This window comes from Rhinolophus ferrumequinum, chromosome 11, assembly GCF_004115265.2.
Source record: "Rhinolophus ferrumequinum isolate MPI-CBG mRhiFer1 chromosome 11, mRhiFer1_v1.p, whole genome shotgun sequence".
In the NCBI taxonomy this organism is placed as follows: Eukaryota; Metazoa; Chordata; class Mammalia; order Chiroptera; family Rhinolophidae; genus Rhinolophus; species Rhinolophus ferrumequinum.
In genome coordinates this window covers 10388135-10404457 of record NC_046294.1, presented here as the reverse complement: position 1 = coordinate 10404457, position 16323 = coordinate 10388135, and the positions used below count along the sequence as shown (strand labels likewise).

The window sequence follows — 16323 nt, the reverse complement described above, 5'->3', positions numbered from 1 at the left end:
ACAATTGCCCTTGCTGTCCCCTCTGCCTAGGACACCCTTCCTCCAGCTATTCTCACGGTGGCTCCCTCACTTCATTCCTGTCTCTGCTCAGAGGTCCGCTTTTAGAGAGGCCTTCCCAGACCATGTGTATAAGACAGGCTCACCCCCACCGACCCCCACTGTGCCCATTCCATTACCTGCTGTACATCCTCACCCGCGGGCTGTCACACTACGTGTGTAGTTCATCTCTTGTCTGTGTCCTTCCCCACTAGAATGTCTGCTCCAAGGGAGAAGGGGCTTTGTCTGTTTTGTTCACTGCTCTGATCCCAGCACTTGAGATCCTACCTAGCTCACAGTAGGTGTCACTTGAATGCTTTTTGAATGAGTGAATTAACGAACAAACATAAGACCTGGCTAATAAAGCGTTCTTTTCTTTCTTGGGAAATGTTGGTGGTTTCGTGAGGTGAGAACACAGGGTACGTGTTGGGACGTGCTAGACAGCTTCTAACATGGCCCGTGTTCCCACCTCCTGGTATTCTTACCCTTGCATACTCTCCTCCTCTAGGCTGTGGGCTGGCCTCACTGCTCATGAATATATACAGCAAAAGTGAGGAGATAACGTTACAAAAGACCAACCTCCCTCTTGCTTGTAGTCTCTCTTTAGCTCTTGTCCCTTTTTGCTCTGATAAACCAGCTGCCGTATTGTGAGCTGCCTAATGCAGGAACCCATGTGGTGAAGAACTGAGAGCAGCCTCCAGCCAACCGTTGGTGGCAGGGGGTAGGAATCCTGCCCATGACCGTGCAAATGAACTTGAAAGCAGATCCTTCCCCAGTTGAGCTTTGAGATGAAAGCAGCACCCACTGGCATGACATTTTGACTGAAGCCTCGTGAGAGGCCCTGAGCCAGACCACCCAGTTAAGCCATCCCTGGGTTCCTGACCCACAGAAACTGTGAGATAATAAATGTTGTTGTTTTAAGCCATTCAAGTTTTAGGGTAACTTATTATGCAGCAATATATAACTGACACATGGCATCTGATGGGAGATGAGACCAGAAAGACGACAGTTTGGGTCTGCATGGTGGAGGGTTGTATGCCATGTGAAGGAGTGGTAGGCAGAATAACAGCCCCCCAGATGCCCACATCCTTATCCCTGGAACTGGTGAGTGTGTTTACGTGGTAAAGGGACTGCAGGTTTCACATGGAATTAAGGTTGCTAATAAACTGACTTTAAGATAGGAAGATTATCTTGGATTATCTGAGTGGAACCAATGTAATCACAGGGGTCCTTATATGCGGAAGAGGGAGGCAGGCAGTTAGAGTTGGAGAAGGTGAGGTGACGATGGAAGCAGAGGTCAGAATGATATGATTGCTGGCTTTGAAGATAGAGGAGACCATGAGCCTAGGAGCGCAGCCATCTTCCAGAAGCTGCAAAAGGCAAGGACATAGGTTCTCCCCTAGAATCTCTATAGCCCTTTCAACACCTTGATTTCAGCCCAGTGAGATCCGTTTCACACTTTTGACCTCCAGAACTGTATGATAATACATTTGTTTTAAGCCAGTAAATTTGTGGCAGTTCGTCCCAGTAGCAATAAGAATCTAATACAGGAATAGGAACCTAGCGTGGTGTTGACCTTGGGTTCCAGAGCCTATTCACAACCATCCTGAGAGGATCAATGCACCTTGGTTTTCCCCGCTGTTTAAATGTAACACTTCCTTGTAACTTACCACTTACGGTCATGGTTGCTGCAAGACTGATTATGACACAATTGTTTCAATTAGCAAATTGCTTGCAGAACGGAACCATGCAGGTCAGGCGTTTCCGAACTGCATAATAGATTTTGACAGTCCTTGGCTAACTATTGACTGGGCTTGTTGACTGATTGATTGTTTTTTTGGTTATTTTTTTGCTTCCTTGCTTGCTTGTTTGTTTCCTGTGCCTACTTTTCTGGTATCAAAGCCCCCAGACTCTCTCTCTGGACATCTGAAAGGTTTGTGTTGACTATTTGCTGTAGCAGCAGATGGAAGTTTCACACCTCAGACTCCGTGTGGGTTTTGTAATAATTCCAAGGCTTAGGAGCTTCTCAGACTGCAAGTGTGGCCGGAGCTAGGTTTTATGGGCCCATGTTAGTGGAACGCTAAGGGAATGTGATTCCATTCACCTACATGTCTACCTCTGAGATTAAAGGCATTTCTATCAGATGGCAGTGGTACTACATTCTACTTAGAGACCGCTGCCTGGGAGAAACTCAGCTTTCTCCGTTAAAAATGGAAGCTAGTTGTGCTATAGGGAAGTTTTTGGAAACAGTGGCATCAAGTGGGATTTGATGCTTGATCCAATCCGAAGAATTTAAATAAGAATTGCAAAGAAAATGACTTTAAAAAAAAAAGGTTTATTGGGGAGCAGTATGTTTTTCCAGGGCCCATCAGCTGCAAGTCGTTGTCCTTCAATCTAGTTGTGGAGGGCAAAGCTCAGCTCCAAGTCCAGTTGCCATTTCAATTTTTAGTTGTAGGGGGCACAGCCCACCATTCCATGTGGGAATTGAACTGGCAACCTTGTTGTTGAGAGCTCGCGCTCTAACCAACTGAGCCATCTGGCCACCCCTGCAGAAGCTCAGCAGCAGCTCATTGTCTTCAATCTAGTTGTGGAGGGCGCAGCTCACTGGTCCATGTGGGAATTGAACCGACAACCCTGCTGTTCAGAGCTTGCGTTCTAACCAAGACATCTGGCCACCCTGAAAATGACTTTTTAATGCTGTGATGGCAGCTTATTTGATTCCATGTCAGTGTACCAATTAGAATAATCTCTTATTATTCTAAAACCACATTTGGGAAGATAGGTCTAAGACAAATTGGGTGCTTTACTGGTATTAACTAAATATTATTGAAAGTGAGCTAGAAGCAGAGAGAGAGAAAGAGTTAGGGATCTCAAAGGAGCCTACAGTATTCCAACCTTGTTATACTGAGATTTAATTTCATTGGTCAATTGCAGGGTCAATATGGTCTGTTACTTTGACATATTTGTGTTATGTTTTTTTGCTTGAGCTCTCTTATTTTTTCTTATGGACAAAATTGACCATGTGTATTGGTTTTCCCAGGATAGTCCCAGTTCTTAATTTGTTTTTTCAAATGTAATTAACAGTGTTCACTTTCTCTCTTCACAGTGTTGTGGTTGGATGAGAAACTGTATGGCCACACATTTGATTACGGACAGTAATACCAACTCTAGCATTTTGCATATTTTGTCACCTTAAACTATTATCCTTCAATTTCCCAGAGATTGTATAGTCTACAAACAGATCTGACAGCTGCTGCCCACGCTAAGAGCACCATGGCGTCCTGGAAGAGATAACCCCCAGCTCCCCCGCCCCTGCCGTCTGCAGCACAGACCCAAGAGGGTAGAATGCGTTGCTGTCTAGTTGTGAGGGCATCTATCACACCCAATTAATGGAGATCCAGGCAGCGTTGAATCTGAGAGTCAAGGATGAGTACCAGAAAGCAGTGTGTGGAAAGAGGGTTCAAACCCCATGCTGCAGGGTTGCTGGTGAAGGGGAGGAAGCTAAGATTACCATGAAGAAAGCGTAGGAGGAACAAGGGAGAGTCTGCTAAAATAATTTAACTAATTCTGTCCGATGGCATTTTCACTTTGGAGGTTGCTGTAAATGGGTGACTTTATACTTTATCTGAAGCATCTTTTGCCCTTTGACATCTTAAAGGCATGTGTGGTTCCTGACTGGATGTGTGTGTGGCTCAGACCCTCAGTATAAGGTACAACCCAGCTCATGCTGCTGAGACATGATTCAACTTTTTTTCAAAAAATGTGAATTCTGAAATAAATGTCAGAGGTGATTTTTTTTTTTTTTGGGGATATGGGTAGTTTAATGAAATGAATATCAGGATGATTTTTATGGGGGAAGTAAAAGGAAAAAAAAAACATGGGAGAAGAACAAGTGGGACCCAAGGGAGGCAGCTGGAGGAGGGGATGGTATTTTTCCTCGAACTTTATTGATTGACTTTTCATGTATAAACCTCACATTTCCCCCTTTGAGCAGAGCAATATTTCCCTCTCCACCCACTGCCCGTATGAGCCATATGTCTGCTCCATGTGTCTCTTGCGTCTGGGTCTCAGAGAGCTCAGTCTCCCTACAAACTCTCTGCTTGATCTCATTGCTTGTGGCTGCAACATTTGACCTAGAAACTTATCTCCATGTTCCCCAGTTGCCCAAGGTCGCACAGATAGTTAGCAGGGGAGCCTTGAGTAGAACTCAGCTTATTAGATATGTGGCGCAGTCTCTTTCACTTCCCTTCTTCCTGAGATGGTTTTCCCTCTAGTAATAATCCCTTTTTAAAATGAAATGATTAGAACATGCTCTTTTTGTATAGTAGTTGATATTTATTGAACATGCAAAGGGACAAAGGGAGGTTATTGACTCTCCTATTGCGATTGAGAGAAATGAAAAGAAAGGTATGAGGCCAATTTTCACATGGAATGCCGCTGCAAAAAGAATTAGATCCAGCTCAGGAAGGTTTGAGTTTATTAGTATTTGCTCCAACGAACCTCCAACTTTTCGCCATTATGGACCACATAACTACCAACTCCTGTAAAGGAAGAAGAAGAAGTGGGTCAAGGGATTTGACCACCAAATCACTAAATAGCGGATGTCACTCTCCCAACTGCTGGGCTTGTTTCCCACAAGCTCACACCGTCACACCCAAATGCTCTGGGCGCTTCTGCTGTGGGGCTTTGGGCATCTCGCTTACCTTGGCTCACTGGTTTGTTGTCACTCAGAAGTTCCCAGTAGGTTCTGTGGTTATTGTTGGCTTTCAAGCCCTGAACAGAGGTGATGTAGGGACCCCATGAGCTCTCCACCACTGTGAAACTGTGGGGACAGTGAATGGGTTACAGGTTCAAAGGCAACTCTATAGGGGCATTTATAAAACTTTAATGTACCTAAGAATCTTGAAGATATTCCCCCCAAATGCAGATTTCCTGGCCCTATCCTTTGATTCTGTATGGCCGGGACCAGGAATCTGCACATTTTATAAACATTCCAGGTGATTCTGAGGTAGGCAGTCCACAATCCATGCTAAATTAGAGAAATGATGCCCAGGGTTTCTACCCCTTCCTCCCGCTATGGGGACACTTTGCAGTCAACAACATCTAATCTTCCCCAAGGTGGTAACTGCCAAAGATACTAAAATGATAGATGGAAGCATTAACCTGTTGTCCTAAAGGCAGCATAAGTCATAATTTAGTAGGTTTTCTCTTCAGAAAGAGAAACAGGGAAAAATAATATTTCATGTTTGCTTACTAAACAGTGATATGATCAATGTCTGTTTCACATTCTGTAGTCACATTTCTCTACCTTCCTGGGACACCTGATAGGGACCTTTCTAATTATATATGTATATTGATAGTACAAAATATATATATATATATATACATAGATATTTTCATATGTGTGATTTTCTCTGTACCATCTTACATCATGTTACTAGACAGGATAAACAATTGTCAATTAGGTTTCAGAAGCCAAATCAACCATATTTTTCAGAGACAAAGTCAATATCTTAATGTTAATATTTGACCTCTCTAGGCCGGGGAACCTAAATCTAGGGGTCCATGAATTCTCCTCAAAGGTGGGGGGCGTGGACGAGCTTCCGGGCATTTGTGGAACCTCGGACTGAAAGGATGTGTTTTGTGTGTTTGTTCATTTTTCTGGGATGAGCATCACACTCATCTGATTTGCAAAGGGGTCAGGGATTTAAAAATCATGAAGGACCACTGTTCTAGATACAAAATGTCTGATGTAAGAAGTTGTATTTATTGAAGGAGTTTTACTGACAGAAGAGAGATCCCTGGGACTTATTGATCCATTAAGTGAACATTAATACCTACTATGTGCTAAAAGATGAAAGTTCTCACCTCCATTTTTTAACCCCTGCTGTGAGACGTAAATGGACAGCAAAGGTACTGATTGAGAAGTGTTTTAAATGTACTTTGTATGCACAGGCAGATGTATTTGAATATCACACTAAATATCATAACTTTAGGTTATGTACAGACGTACCGAAATACAGCCTCATTTATTTTCTGAGCTTCCTCCATCACATCTAGGAAGACAGAACCTTTCGGTACAGTGACGTTGGTGGAATATGTTTCATTGATTTTCACAGAATAATGGACTAAGATATATGAGGGTGAGCTAGTAGGTGCCACAGATACAGGCTCCTGAGTGGAGATGTTGAGGTTACCTGGCACAGACAAAAAAGCAGAGGGGAATTATTATTCGGAATAATCGAAACAATGTTAGAGTTGCATGCCTATCCAACCCCTTCCCGTGGACTCCTTTATGCAGAAGGGGATTTGCTACCGCGAGCAAGTGTCATCAGTCTAGGGGCATATCTCTCAGGTGACTAAGACTAAAGCAGAAATAAAAACCAGACACTCATCACCTTGCGAATGCTTGTGTTCAGCTCAACTCCCAGGCGTTTAAGCGATTCAGCTGCCCCCCTCCCATTTCTCCCAGAGGCTCCTCATCCCCTCCCCTTGGTACACCATCCAATAATGTGTCCTGTTTTTATTTTTGACTTTTTAGTTCTTAACATTTATTGAAAAAATATTATGTGCAGGCACTGTACTAGTCATTTTACATGAACTACTTCATTCAGTCCTTACAAACACCTATGTTAGATACCATTATCATTTGCATTGCTTACATTAGAAAACTGAAACTTAGAGGTTAAACATTTTTTCCAAGGTCCCTAAATCTGTCAGTGGCTGAGCCAGGAATGAATGACATAGAAGGAAAAGTCTCCTTTCCTTGTGCCTTGTTGCACAATGGTTGGTCTGAATCAGTGATTGATGACGCAATTTCTTACAGTACTGCCATATTCCATCCACATAGATGTCTTATTTCCCCAAGGGATCACTCACTGTACATAATGGAAAGTCAGAGACACACACTTGGTTTGGGATGCATATGATGCTCAGAACCCGCCTCTGTATCCAGCAATCAGAAAACATCCCTTTGGAGACAGACATCATCTAATCAAGTCTGCCTGTCCATCAGTCTTTGAACCAAGAACGACATCTATTACCCTATTAAGAATAAATCCTTATGTGGTTATAATCTCTGATGGCATATCAAGGACTGAGTTCTATGTGGAAACTGTTATGCTTTAGAGGTTTACCTGGTCCCTTTTGGTTCCTTAAGGACACCTAAATCTCATGCGCTTTGGGTGTTATGCTGGAAGGCAAAATAGTTTGCCTTTTAGTGCTATACCTGAACCACTGGCACAAGAAGAGTTTTTGGTAAGATCCAAATAGGTCTTTCCCATCAGGGCAGGTAAGATCTGGGCTGCGGCAGTTGGAACACGGAACGCTCCCCGAGGAATTTCCTTGAGCACTGTGTCCAGAGTTTGTTGGCAATTCCATTCATTTTTGTTGTAATAATTTGATGAGACAAAGAGAGCCTAATGAGAGAGAGAAAGAGGGAGGGAGGGAGAGAGAGAGAGAGAGAGAGAGAGAGAGAGAGAGAGAGAGAGAGAGAGAGAGAGAGAACATGAGAACGAATGAGAAACTTCAAATCAGGGGAAAGCCTACATCTAACTAATTCAGTAAGTATTTATTGGACATTAACTACATAGGCAGCAACTTAGGCAACTAAGATAACTTTCCTGGTATCAAGAAGCTTATAAACTATTTGGGTGGGGAGGTGGAGAATTGCTTAATATTAAAAACTATAATAGTACCAATAAGAACAGACTTTCTCTGCCATATTCACTCTTGTGTCCTGTCACTGGGAGCAAGCATTGGAATAATACTTGTCATATAGGAGGCACTCAATAAGTACTGCTCACAAACTGTTGGAGAAGGAGCCCCTGAGGTGGTGCTCTAAGAGAAGCACCTAGTGGCAAGGACTTTCAAGAGAGGAAGAGCTCTAAACATTTAGGGGGGCTGAGGAAGGCTTGCTGGAGAAGGCGGTACTTGAGGTAGGACTTACGATATGACAGCATTTCAGTAGGTGACATAAAGAGGGGTGCACTGTACCCAGAGGCAACAGCATGACCAAAGTTGCTAACACAGGAGTGGTCAGGGCATGGTCTGATTGTGATGAGAGCATCTGCATTTTAGCAAAATCCCAGAGGATTTCTCCTGGTCTGGGAAGACTGATGCATAGGGAACACTCAGGGCAATTGTGGAAGAACAACCTGGAGAAGGCTGGGGCCAGATTGGTAGACCCTTGAGTTTCAGGGGGAGGTGTCTGACATTATGTACTTGACAGTGGGAAGTACAGGAGGTTCTTGAGCAGGAACTATCTAGGCAGAAGATGTAAACTGGATTGAAGGGGCAGAATTATGGGGCGAGAATAGTTAGCAGGGTATTAGAGCAAGCAAGACCAGAAGTAAAATGGGTCGGACTTGAAGATGTTGCTCTATAGTTTCTCAGGGAAGAGCAGTCCCCCCCTTTCATCTTTTCTTGAAGACTCTTAAAGTTAACCAGCTAGTCAACAAGCATTTGTGGGATGTTAAAGAGAAACAAAACCGATCACATTACATCTCCTCTTAAAAACTATCTTGTAGGCAGGAAGCTCTTGATCCTGCTGTGAATGAATATCACTGGTAGGTAGGGCTTTTAAACAAGACCAAGGTCGATCCTCCACCCCTAAATTTCTGTATTAACTGGCCGGTGTGGAACCTAAACAGGAGTGTTTTCTAAAAGTTCCCCCAGGTGATTCAAAGGTGCAGCCAGAATGGGAAGACACTGTTTTATATTAAACGCAAACTTAGCAAGGCAGACAACACATAGTATGAACAATACAAACAACCTTAAGGTTGGAGCCCAGCTTCCAGCACCAGCCTTGTCTGGTAATTTTCCCTAAGGACCCTCTGCTGACTGCGTCGAACACCTTGACCTTCCTAAAATGTGTAATGTTCTTTGGTGCCTTTGGTCTTTGTCCTTGCTGTCCTCTGTCCCTTTGAAGGTCCTCTCATCCCGAGTCAGTCTGGCAAACCCCTATGCATACCAAAGACTAATTAAAAAAATTTTTTTTCTTTAAACCTTCCTTGATCTCACGTATCGATCCCTTAGAGTTGAGCAAGTCCGCGCAGGAATAAAGTCCCGGACGTCAAGGAACATACACAGGACAGTGCAGGGGCTGAGTGTGAGTTTCCAGCTGTGTAGGTCCCATCCCTGTTCGCATCATTTTCTAGCTTTGTAATATTTGTCAAGTTACTGACATTGCGTGACTCACGCTCTTATCATAGGAAACAGAGGTAATAATTCTTTCCTCGTAATGTGTGCATTAATGAGTTAATGTCAACAAACACTAGTTTCTGTTATTGCCACTACCACTTCTACAACCATAATGTAATCTGGGAGGTTAGATGAAAGCATTAAACAGCGGTGTATGGTAAAGAACAAGATAGGTTGTAGTTGTAGTAAATGCTAGAATTTCTTAAATAAATTGTAGTCAGGAAAAGCTTCACAGAAGCATTGGACATGGAAAGGTAAAGACTGAAGATGAAGAGAATACATTTCAGGCAGGCGAGAGGAATTATATGAGTAAAATCAAAGGTAGTATAAGGAAGAAAATAGATAATAAGATCTTAGGAGGCCAATAAAAAAGGAGAAAGATATTGCTTTCCTCCATGACTCTCTACTCTGTCTCCTATTTTATCCTTTGACTTACCTGCATAGCTTCTCCTGTGCTAAATATGTTTCCAATGAGACCATTTTCTTTTTTCTCAGACAGAATCTTTTTTACCAGTGACTGTGTATGGTTATTGATATGCTTGAAATTTTCTTCATCTGTTTCAGTCTGTCCATTTACTATCCTTTTCTTCACACAGGTCAGAGCCAGGACAGCCATCGCACCAGTATCTGTCAGAAAAAAAAAAAAACTTTGGTGACAGGGTGACCAATGGTCCCAGTTTGCCCATAATTGATGAGTTTCCTGGTAGGTGGGACTTTCAGTGCTAAAAGAGGAAGAGATCTGGGCAAACTGGGATGGTTGTTACGCTAGTCAATGATGGGAGAGAAGGACTTCAAGATACAGCTATCATCCCTCCAGCACTAATCACTCAAATATTTCAAGATTCCTTCCTTATATTAAGTAGCCATGTATCTTGTAGTCAGTAAGTCATATCTTGGTCATAAAAACACATGAACAGTCTTCTACTCTTGCATCTTGTTTTATTTTTTTGTTTTTTCATTTTTTAATCTTTCAGCCATATTGGCAAAGGAATTGAATAAATGAAGGGTGATACACTAAACAAAATATGTCTTGGAAACGTTCCAAGGTTTTCTTTAGATTAGAAAATAGCACTTTAGAGAATTGTTTTCCGATAAACCCCTTTTGGGAAGGGTATGAGGCAAGAGATTGGAAAAAGGGACGATAAAGTCTTTTTTTCTCACTTGTTATTTTGTTCCTCCAAAGTTCCGTAGGTGTGGTGGCTTCCCTTTCACATAGGAAAAGGAGTATGAGAAATCTCATATTCTCCTCACTACCTAGAGATACTGAATGATTTTCATTGAGCTTCTTGGAGAAAGATGAGCTTGTGCATCTGGATCCACAGGGGCTAAGCACCCATAGTAGCTATTTAGAGGGGACTTCTTTTTGGATGTGCAAAATGACCCAGTGGAAAATATCTGGTCCTTCTCCATTGTGAATACACACTTTATAGATCAAAGTATTGGGCCTCATCTCCTGGAGAGATTGTGTTGTTCAAAATCCCAATAAACTGGAGAAAGAGGCTGGGATAAGATAAATGAATTCCATGACATTCCCTTTCTCTAACTGTTATACTTCCTAAAATATGTTACATGAAGAGTTTCATGATCTATGCTCATTTTACACATGGGAAAAATAAAGTCAAGAGTTAACATCCATTGGTTATATAACCCAAAGAAGAGCTGGGCTAGGAACCAGGTCTTTCTACTACATTGCGCATCTAGAAAGAGACCTAACAGCCACCCAGTATCCATTCTTCTCCTCTCTCTGAAGAGACTAGGGTAGACAGGATAGAAAAAAAATCTAAGTACTTACTGGTAGAAAAACTCCCAGGGCAAGACCTACTGCTAACCATGTCCTCTCTATCAGGGGAATTGGTTTAATGACTCACCTACTGAGAACTGGCCACCAAAATAGAAGTTTTTATTTTCAAGAGTGAAGAGGTTAGTAACTTCAGTGATTGAGTAGTTTCCATTGAACAGACACAAGGCCAAAACGTCCAGGCTGAGCTGGTAGTAGTTAGTCAGTGGATTGCCATGGTGTACCTCTGGCAGAGAGAAAAGAAATAACTTACTCTTGGAAGTGGTACTGGAGTAACAAATACATTTGCAACCTATTCCTACTTACTTTATTCCCATTTCTTTACATTTAAGGAGAGGTGAGTAATGGAAAGGGGGGATCGCTCACAGAATCAGCAAACTTGAGAAATTTAAAGGCTCTCGAGGGCCACCAAATTCAGCTCAACTCCTTTCATTTTATCACTGAGGAGACCCAGCATGAAAGAGATTAAAATACTACCCTGATATTCAGGTAGTTACAGAGCTAGTCCTAGAATACAGATTTCCCACCACCAAGCCTCTTGTACTTTCAATAATGATGTGTTGAAACTCTAAGTAGAAGTGGAAGAAATAGAGGTCATCTCAAAGGAAAATGGGATTGGAGAGACCTAATGAATAATAGAATATTGGGTAGGAGTTGAAATAATAGCAATGCACCTCACTAGCAGCCACATGGTCAACCTATTTTTCTCAGTGATAAAGTACTTTGGACCATCTTTAGCTCTTATACTAGTATTGCATGCTGTGGTATTTACGACACAGTGTCTTTTATTGCTCAGCTATTTCTGGTGTAATTCATTATTTGCTCAAAGCCAAGCTTCTGGAGGACTAGAGAACTGTGTCGTGTGTGTGTGTGTGTGTGTGTGTGTCTGTGTGTGTGTGTGTGTGTGTGTGTTTATTATCATATATAAGGTAAGGCTTGATGTAGGGTCAATTCTCAGTTGAACATATTTGAAAAGAAAATTCAAGATGCAAATTGAAAGAGGGAAGAAGGGAAGGTGATCTACAAAGCTAGAGTGGGATGAACAGAATGAAGAGAAGAGGGAAACAGTGGAGGGAAACTTCATGTAGTTCTGAATCAGTGGAGGAGAAGATAAGGTTATCCAGGGTCTCTGAACATTTGATTCTTACCCATGTTTTTAATTTCTTCTTGGAATTTCTTTTCTAGTTGGCTGACCAGGTAAGAATACACAAATGTTTCATCAGAGTTCTGACATGCTCCCAAAGCCAGAATAAGCAAGGCAAGCTGTCCTGAGGTTAAATCTGATCAGAAGAAGAAAAGTATTCAAGTTTAACAAGGTCCATGCTTGTGACGTTTTTGGCCTCCTGTCTTCTTGTGATTTATGTTGCCTGTCATTTCTTTCTTTTGTTCCACTCTATGCTAATATTTTATTGTTCTCTCCTTTATCCCCCAAGCAGAGCCTTTTCTAGCAGTACTGTATAAATGCAAGCGAGATCTTAGTCCTTCCCATGAAATCATAGAATCTTTTTGGAACAAGGCAATCCTTATGAAAATAAAAAAGAAGAAAAATAATAAAATCTTGGGATTTTTCTGTGTGTGTGTGTGTGTCATCTTGCCAGGATAGTAATAATTGACTTTTCTGTTCTGCCTTATAAAGTATTAAAACTCTCAGGCTTTTCATAATTCTTACAATAAGAGGTAGGTAGGGGTCACATCATTTCCTCCTTATATTAATTAGAAGGCTGAGGCTCAGTATTGACATGAAAGTCTCAAGGTGGAGCCTGGAACTTGAACCCAGGCCACATCTCTATTGCTCTGTGGTTGGCTCTCTATTATCATCTTTCTTAGTTGTGGTCTACACTCCTATCTGGTTGTGAACTCAGGTAGCTTATAGAGCAGTATTAATGGATACCGGTTAAGAGTCTATAATTTCTTTTGCTTTTCCTTGTGACACCTTGAAGGAAAATGGTTTTCAAGATCCAAAGAAGTAAGGCCTAGCTCTAGAGTAAGCGGCAGGGGATTAATATTTTGAGGCACCTTTCTGTCACCTAAAATTTTATGTAGCTACGATAGATGTAGCAGGGATACCTCCTTGGACACACAAATTTTAGGACCCAGTGGAGATAATCTTAGTAGATAGGTAACTGTTATCCTAAACATTGCTGAGAATTTAGGCACTCACCTTTATTTTCCTCATTGTCGTGGACTTGTTGGATCAGCTGTTGTTCTAGGTTTTGGTTCTGGATCCCAACAAGTTTGAGGGACAACAGGACATTGGCAGCTTGGATGCCTTTGCTATATTTTGAATTGATCATTGTGTTTATTAGAGGATTTAGACGGGAGAAGTTTTCTTTGCTTACCTCTGTGGCAGGGAAAGGACGAAATAAGAAACACACTCTCAGAAAACAGTAAGGCTAGGAATAGGGGTGATAGTAAAATATTTAGTAATATATATGGCCCAGACATAGACCAATTCAGTGGTCACTGGCTATGTTGCTGGAACAATAAAAGGTGGGTCTGGAGTCCCTGCTATGGCAGGTATTGCTTCTTTACCAACCAGCATGGAAAGGGTTTTAATATTTTAACAACTGGTTCAGCCTTACCACTGTGTACTGGCAGAATATCAGTCCTGCCTGGGAGATTTAGTACCATTCCCTAACTTTGGATATGATACGTGGAGAGGGTGTTTTCATAGAAAACTCTGTAATCAGAGACTTAACTGAGACTAGAATACAAGTCTTCTGACTCCAGTCTATTGCCCTTTCTACTTCCTGGATTGAGTTCTTTTCTTCTCCATCTTCTTCTAATTCAATTCAGTTAATACTGAGGGAGGGAAGGCAAAACTGCTATGTTACATGGTGATTGACCTCCAAAGCTGAATCGTGTGATTATCTAACTGGCCAGGTATCAAGATCATTATCCAGCGGCAGGCATGCTTTGGGAAACCCTCCAGTTTTAGCCTACAACCTGTCTAAACCCCAGGGAGAGAATAGAGGAAGTCACATTATACCGTGGAAGTAAAAAAGAGAGTCCAGAGGTCCACAAGAACTGGAGGAGAACAATAAGAGTTAGTTACCACTTAAAACATTTCTAACCATGCTTTGTCCGTAATCCTTCCATCTCCTGGTTATCTTGTGGGTTAGTGGGATAGCGAGAAGAGCAGGAGCCCAGAATCCTGCCAGACATTGGCTGGATTCTGTGCTCCTTCACTTGTGACTTTGAGTAAATTATGTAACTTTCCTGACCTCCAGTTTCCTCATTTTAAAATTGTGGATATTAACACCTACTTCATAGATATGGGACAAGTAATCACTTAATAAACTGTAAAATACTATACGTATAATTACTTTTAGCTCAACTGGAGCTTCTATTCCTATAATTAAAGAATCCAGGACACGCGATTTCCCTGGCCTGCCTTGCTTCACTTTAAAACAGAGAGTCAGAGATATCTGAATCGAGTGATTATAAAAAGGTCATGGTTTGTTATAGGCACAATGGGACAATTGTGAGTTATCTCCGGGATTTTGAGGAAGCATCCAGTTCAGCAGATTTTCTGGCACTGAAACAGGCTTTTTAATTCCTGGTCAACAATTCAAATCAGCTTCCTTGACCACTAAAGACAAAGTTAATTATTTTGTACCATGAATTGAACTTCAAAGCCTCCATAGGGATCCCCTATTCTTAGGCTACAGCAGAGGAGATGACAGTCCAGGAAATAAAAGTAGAGTTGGCCTATCCTGTGCTTTAACTCGTATGAATATAAGTCGTTTTGCTGTGGTGTTGATCTCTTCTTGTAGGCTATAGAGTACCAGGAAATGTAGCCATAGATGGCACCGCATAGTCACCTTTGGATTGATTTGAAGGTCAATTCTAGGGTAAAGACTTACATGCAGAAATCATGCACCTGAGAGCTACATTGGATCTTCAGGAAATCATCTTCTTCAATACCCTTCCCCGATTATCCTCCATTTAGGAATGAAGTTAAAGAAATTCAGAAACATTGGGTCATTCATCCACTAAGGGGTCGTACAAGACGCAAACCCAGTTGTTTTTTCTCTTACTTACTATTTGTTAATAGAACCACAGAATCATTGGAGCCTACACCCAGAGGAGAGATCATGGGGTCTGTACCCATGTCCCTTGGGGAAGAGTTGAAGGGAGGGAGATGTGTAGCTTGGAACATCTAAACTCGACAGTGACAAGAGAGCAGTCTTCATTATTTGAAAGAGATTTTAAACATTATTTTTTTCCGTGTAGTTACAAGGGGTTAACCAAAGGGTTGACCTTCAGAAAAATATATTGCATCTCAGAATCAAAAGATAACTTTCCATCTTGAAAACTTTCTGGGATCATGAATTTTCTATCACTGAAAAGGAACAAGAATAGACAGTACTTGATAGTGTCGCTGTGATAGAGTGCATCTGATCATAGAAAGAACACTTAGGCAAGTTAACACTGAATCTATGATCCCTCTTAAAACAACATACCTTGTGGAACTTTCCTTACCATCTCCTGCCACCCTTTACATTACTTATAGAGTCCAACCATATATAGAACTGAAATTGGGTCTTTTCTAAGGTAACTCTATACAAAGCCCCCTGTCAGTAGCTGTCAGGAGACTATCACGCTAGAGGAATTTCAGCTCAAAGCCTACTCACCGCAGATTGTGCATAGTTGGCTTGGAATAAGAGAAAACAATAGGAACCCCACTAGGGACAGCTGGTGTGATTGTCTCATCTCTCCAGCAGGGTATTGGAATGGTGAAAACTTGGTTGGCCTGCCTATTTATTGGGTGATGGACAGAAGGTAATGAGAGCTCCTCCTTCAGCTTGCCTTTGTCTCTTTCATTCAAGCAAATATTGAGCAATATCAGGAGGTGTGGTCAAGTGTGTTTGTCCAAGTAGTATGACAAACTAGGAAGAAGACTTGCAAGGTGTGGTCAGGGAGAATGAGGAAATAATTTTTCTTTGCATTCTATTCATAACCTTCAGGATTCACATTTCTTGCCTTCAGCCCAATGAGAATAAATTAGGTAAATGACTACTTTAAGCAGTGTTTCCCTCTTTTCCACTCCACTTTGGTTATGTTTTATTTATGTCTCCTAAGAGGTTAGATTCGATGGAGCAAGGGCTTACAACATATAAAAATGGAAGCAGAAGTTCTAAGTCTGAAATTGGAGCAGGAAGGAGAGGGCAGCCTGGTCTTCGGCATAGTGGTTTTGACCTGTGGTTTTCCCCTAAGATAGATGCCCTGAGAGTTACCTAACCCAGCGGGAAAACCACACAGATATACATCAACTGTGGTCAAAA

At 41.8% G+C, this 16323-nt stretch overlaps 1 protein-coding gene across 1 annotated transcript; it reads right to left on the bottom strand.

Annotated features, from left to right (window-relative positions):
* Window positions 1-4361: 4361 nt before the first annotated feature.
* TCN1 (transcobalamin 1) lies at window positions 4362-15799 on the bottom strand. The gene is made up of 9 exons (XM_033121160.1): window positions 15673-15799; window positions 13197-13376; window positions 12184-12315; window positions 11106-11261; window positions 9674-9864; window positions 7265-7454; window positions 6050-6233; window positions 4740-4858; window positions 4362-4577 (listed from the first exon to the last, which is right to left on the bottom strand). The coding sequence occupies exons 1-9, from the start codon at window positions 15749-15751 to the stop codon at window positions 4516-4518; spliced, it is 1293 nt and encodes a 430-aa protein (XP_032977051.1). The 5' UTR covers window positions 15752-15799; the 3' UTR covers window positions 4362-4515.
* Between the last annotated feature and the right edge of the window lie 524 nt (window positions 15800-16323).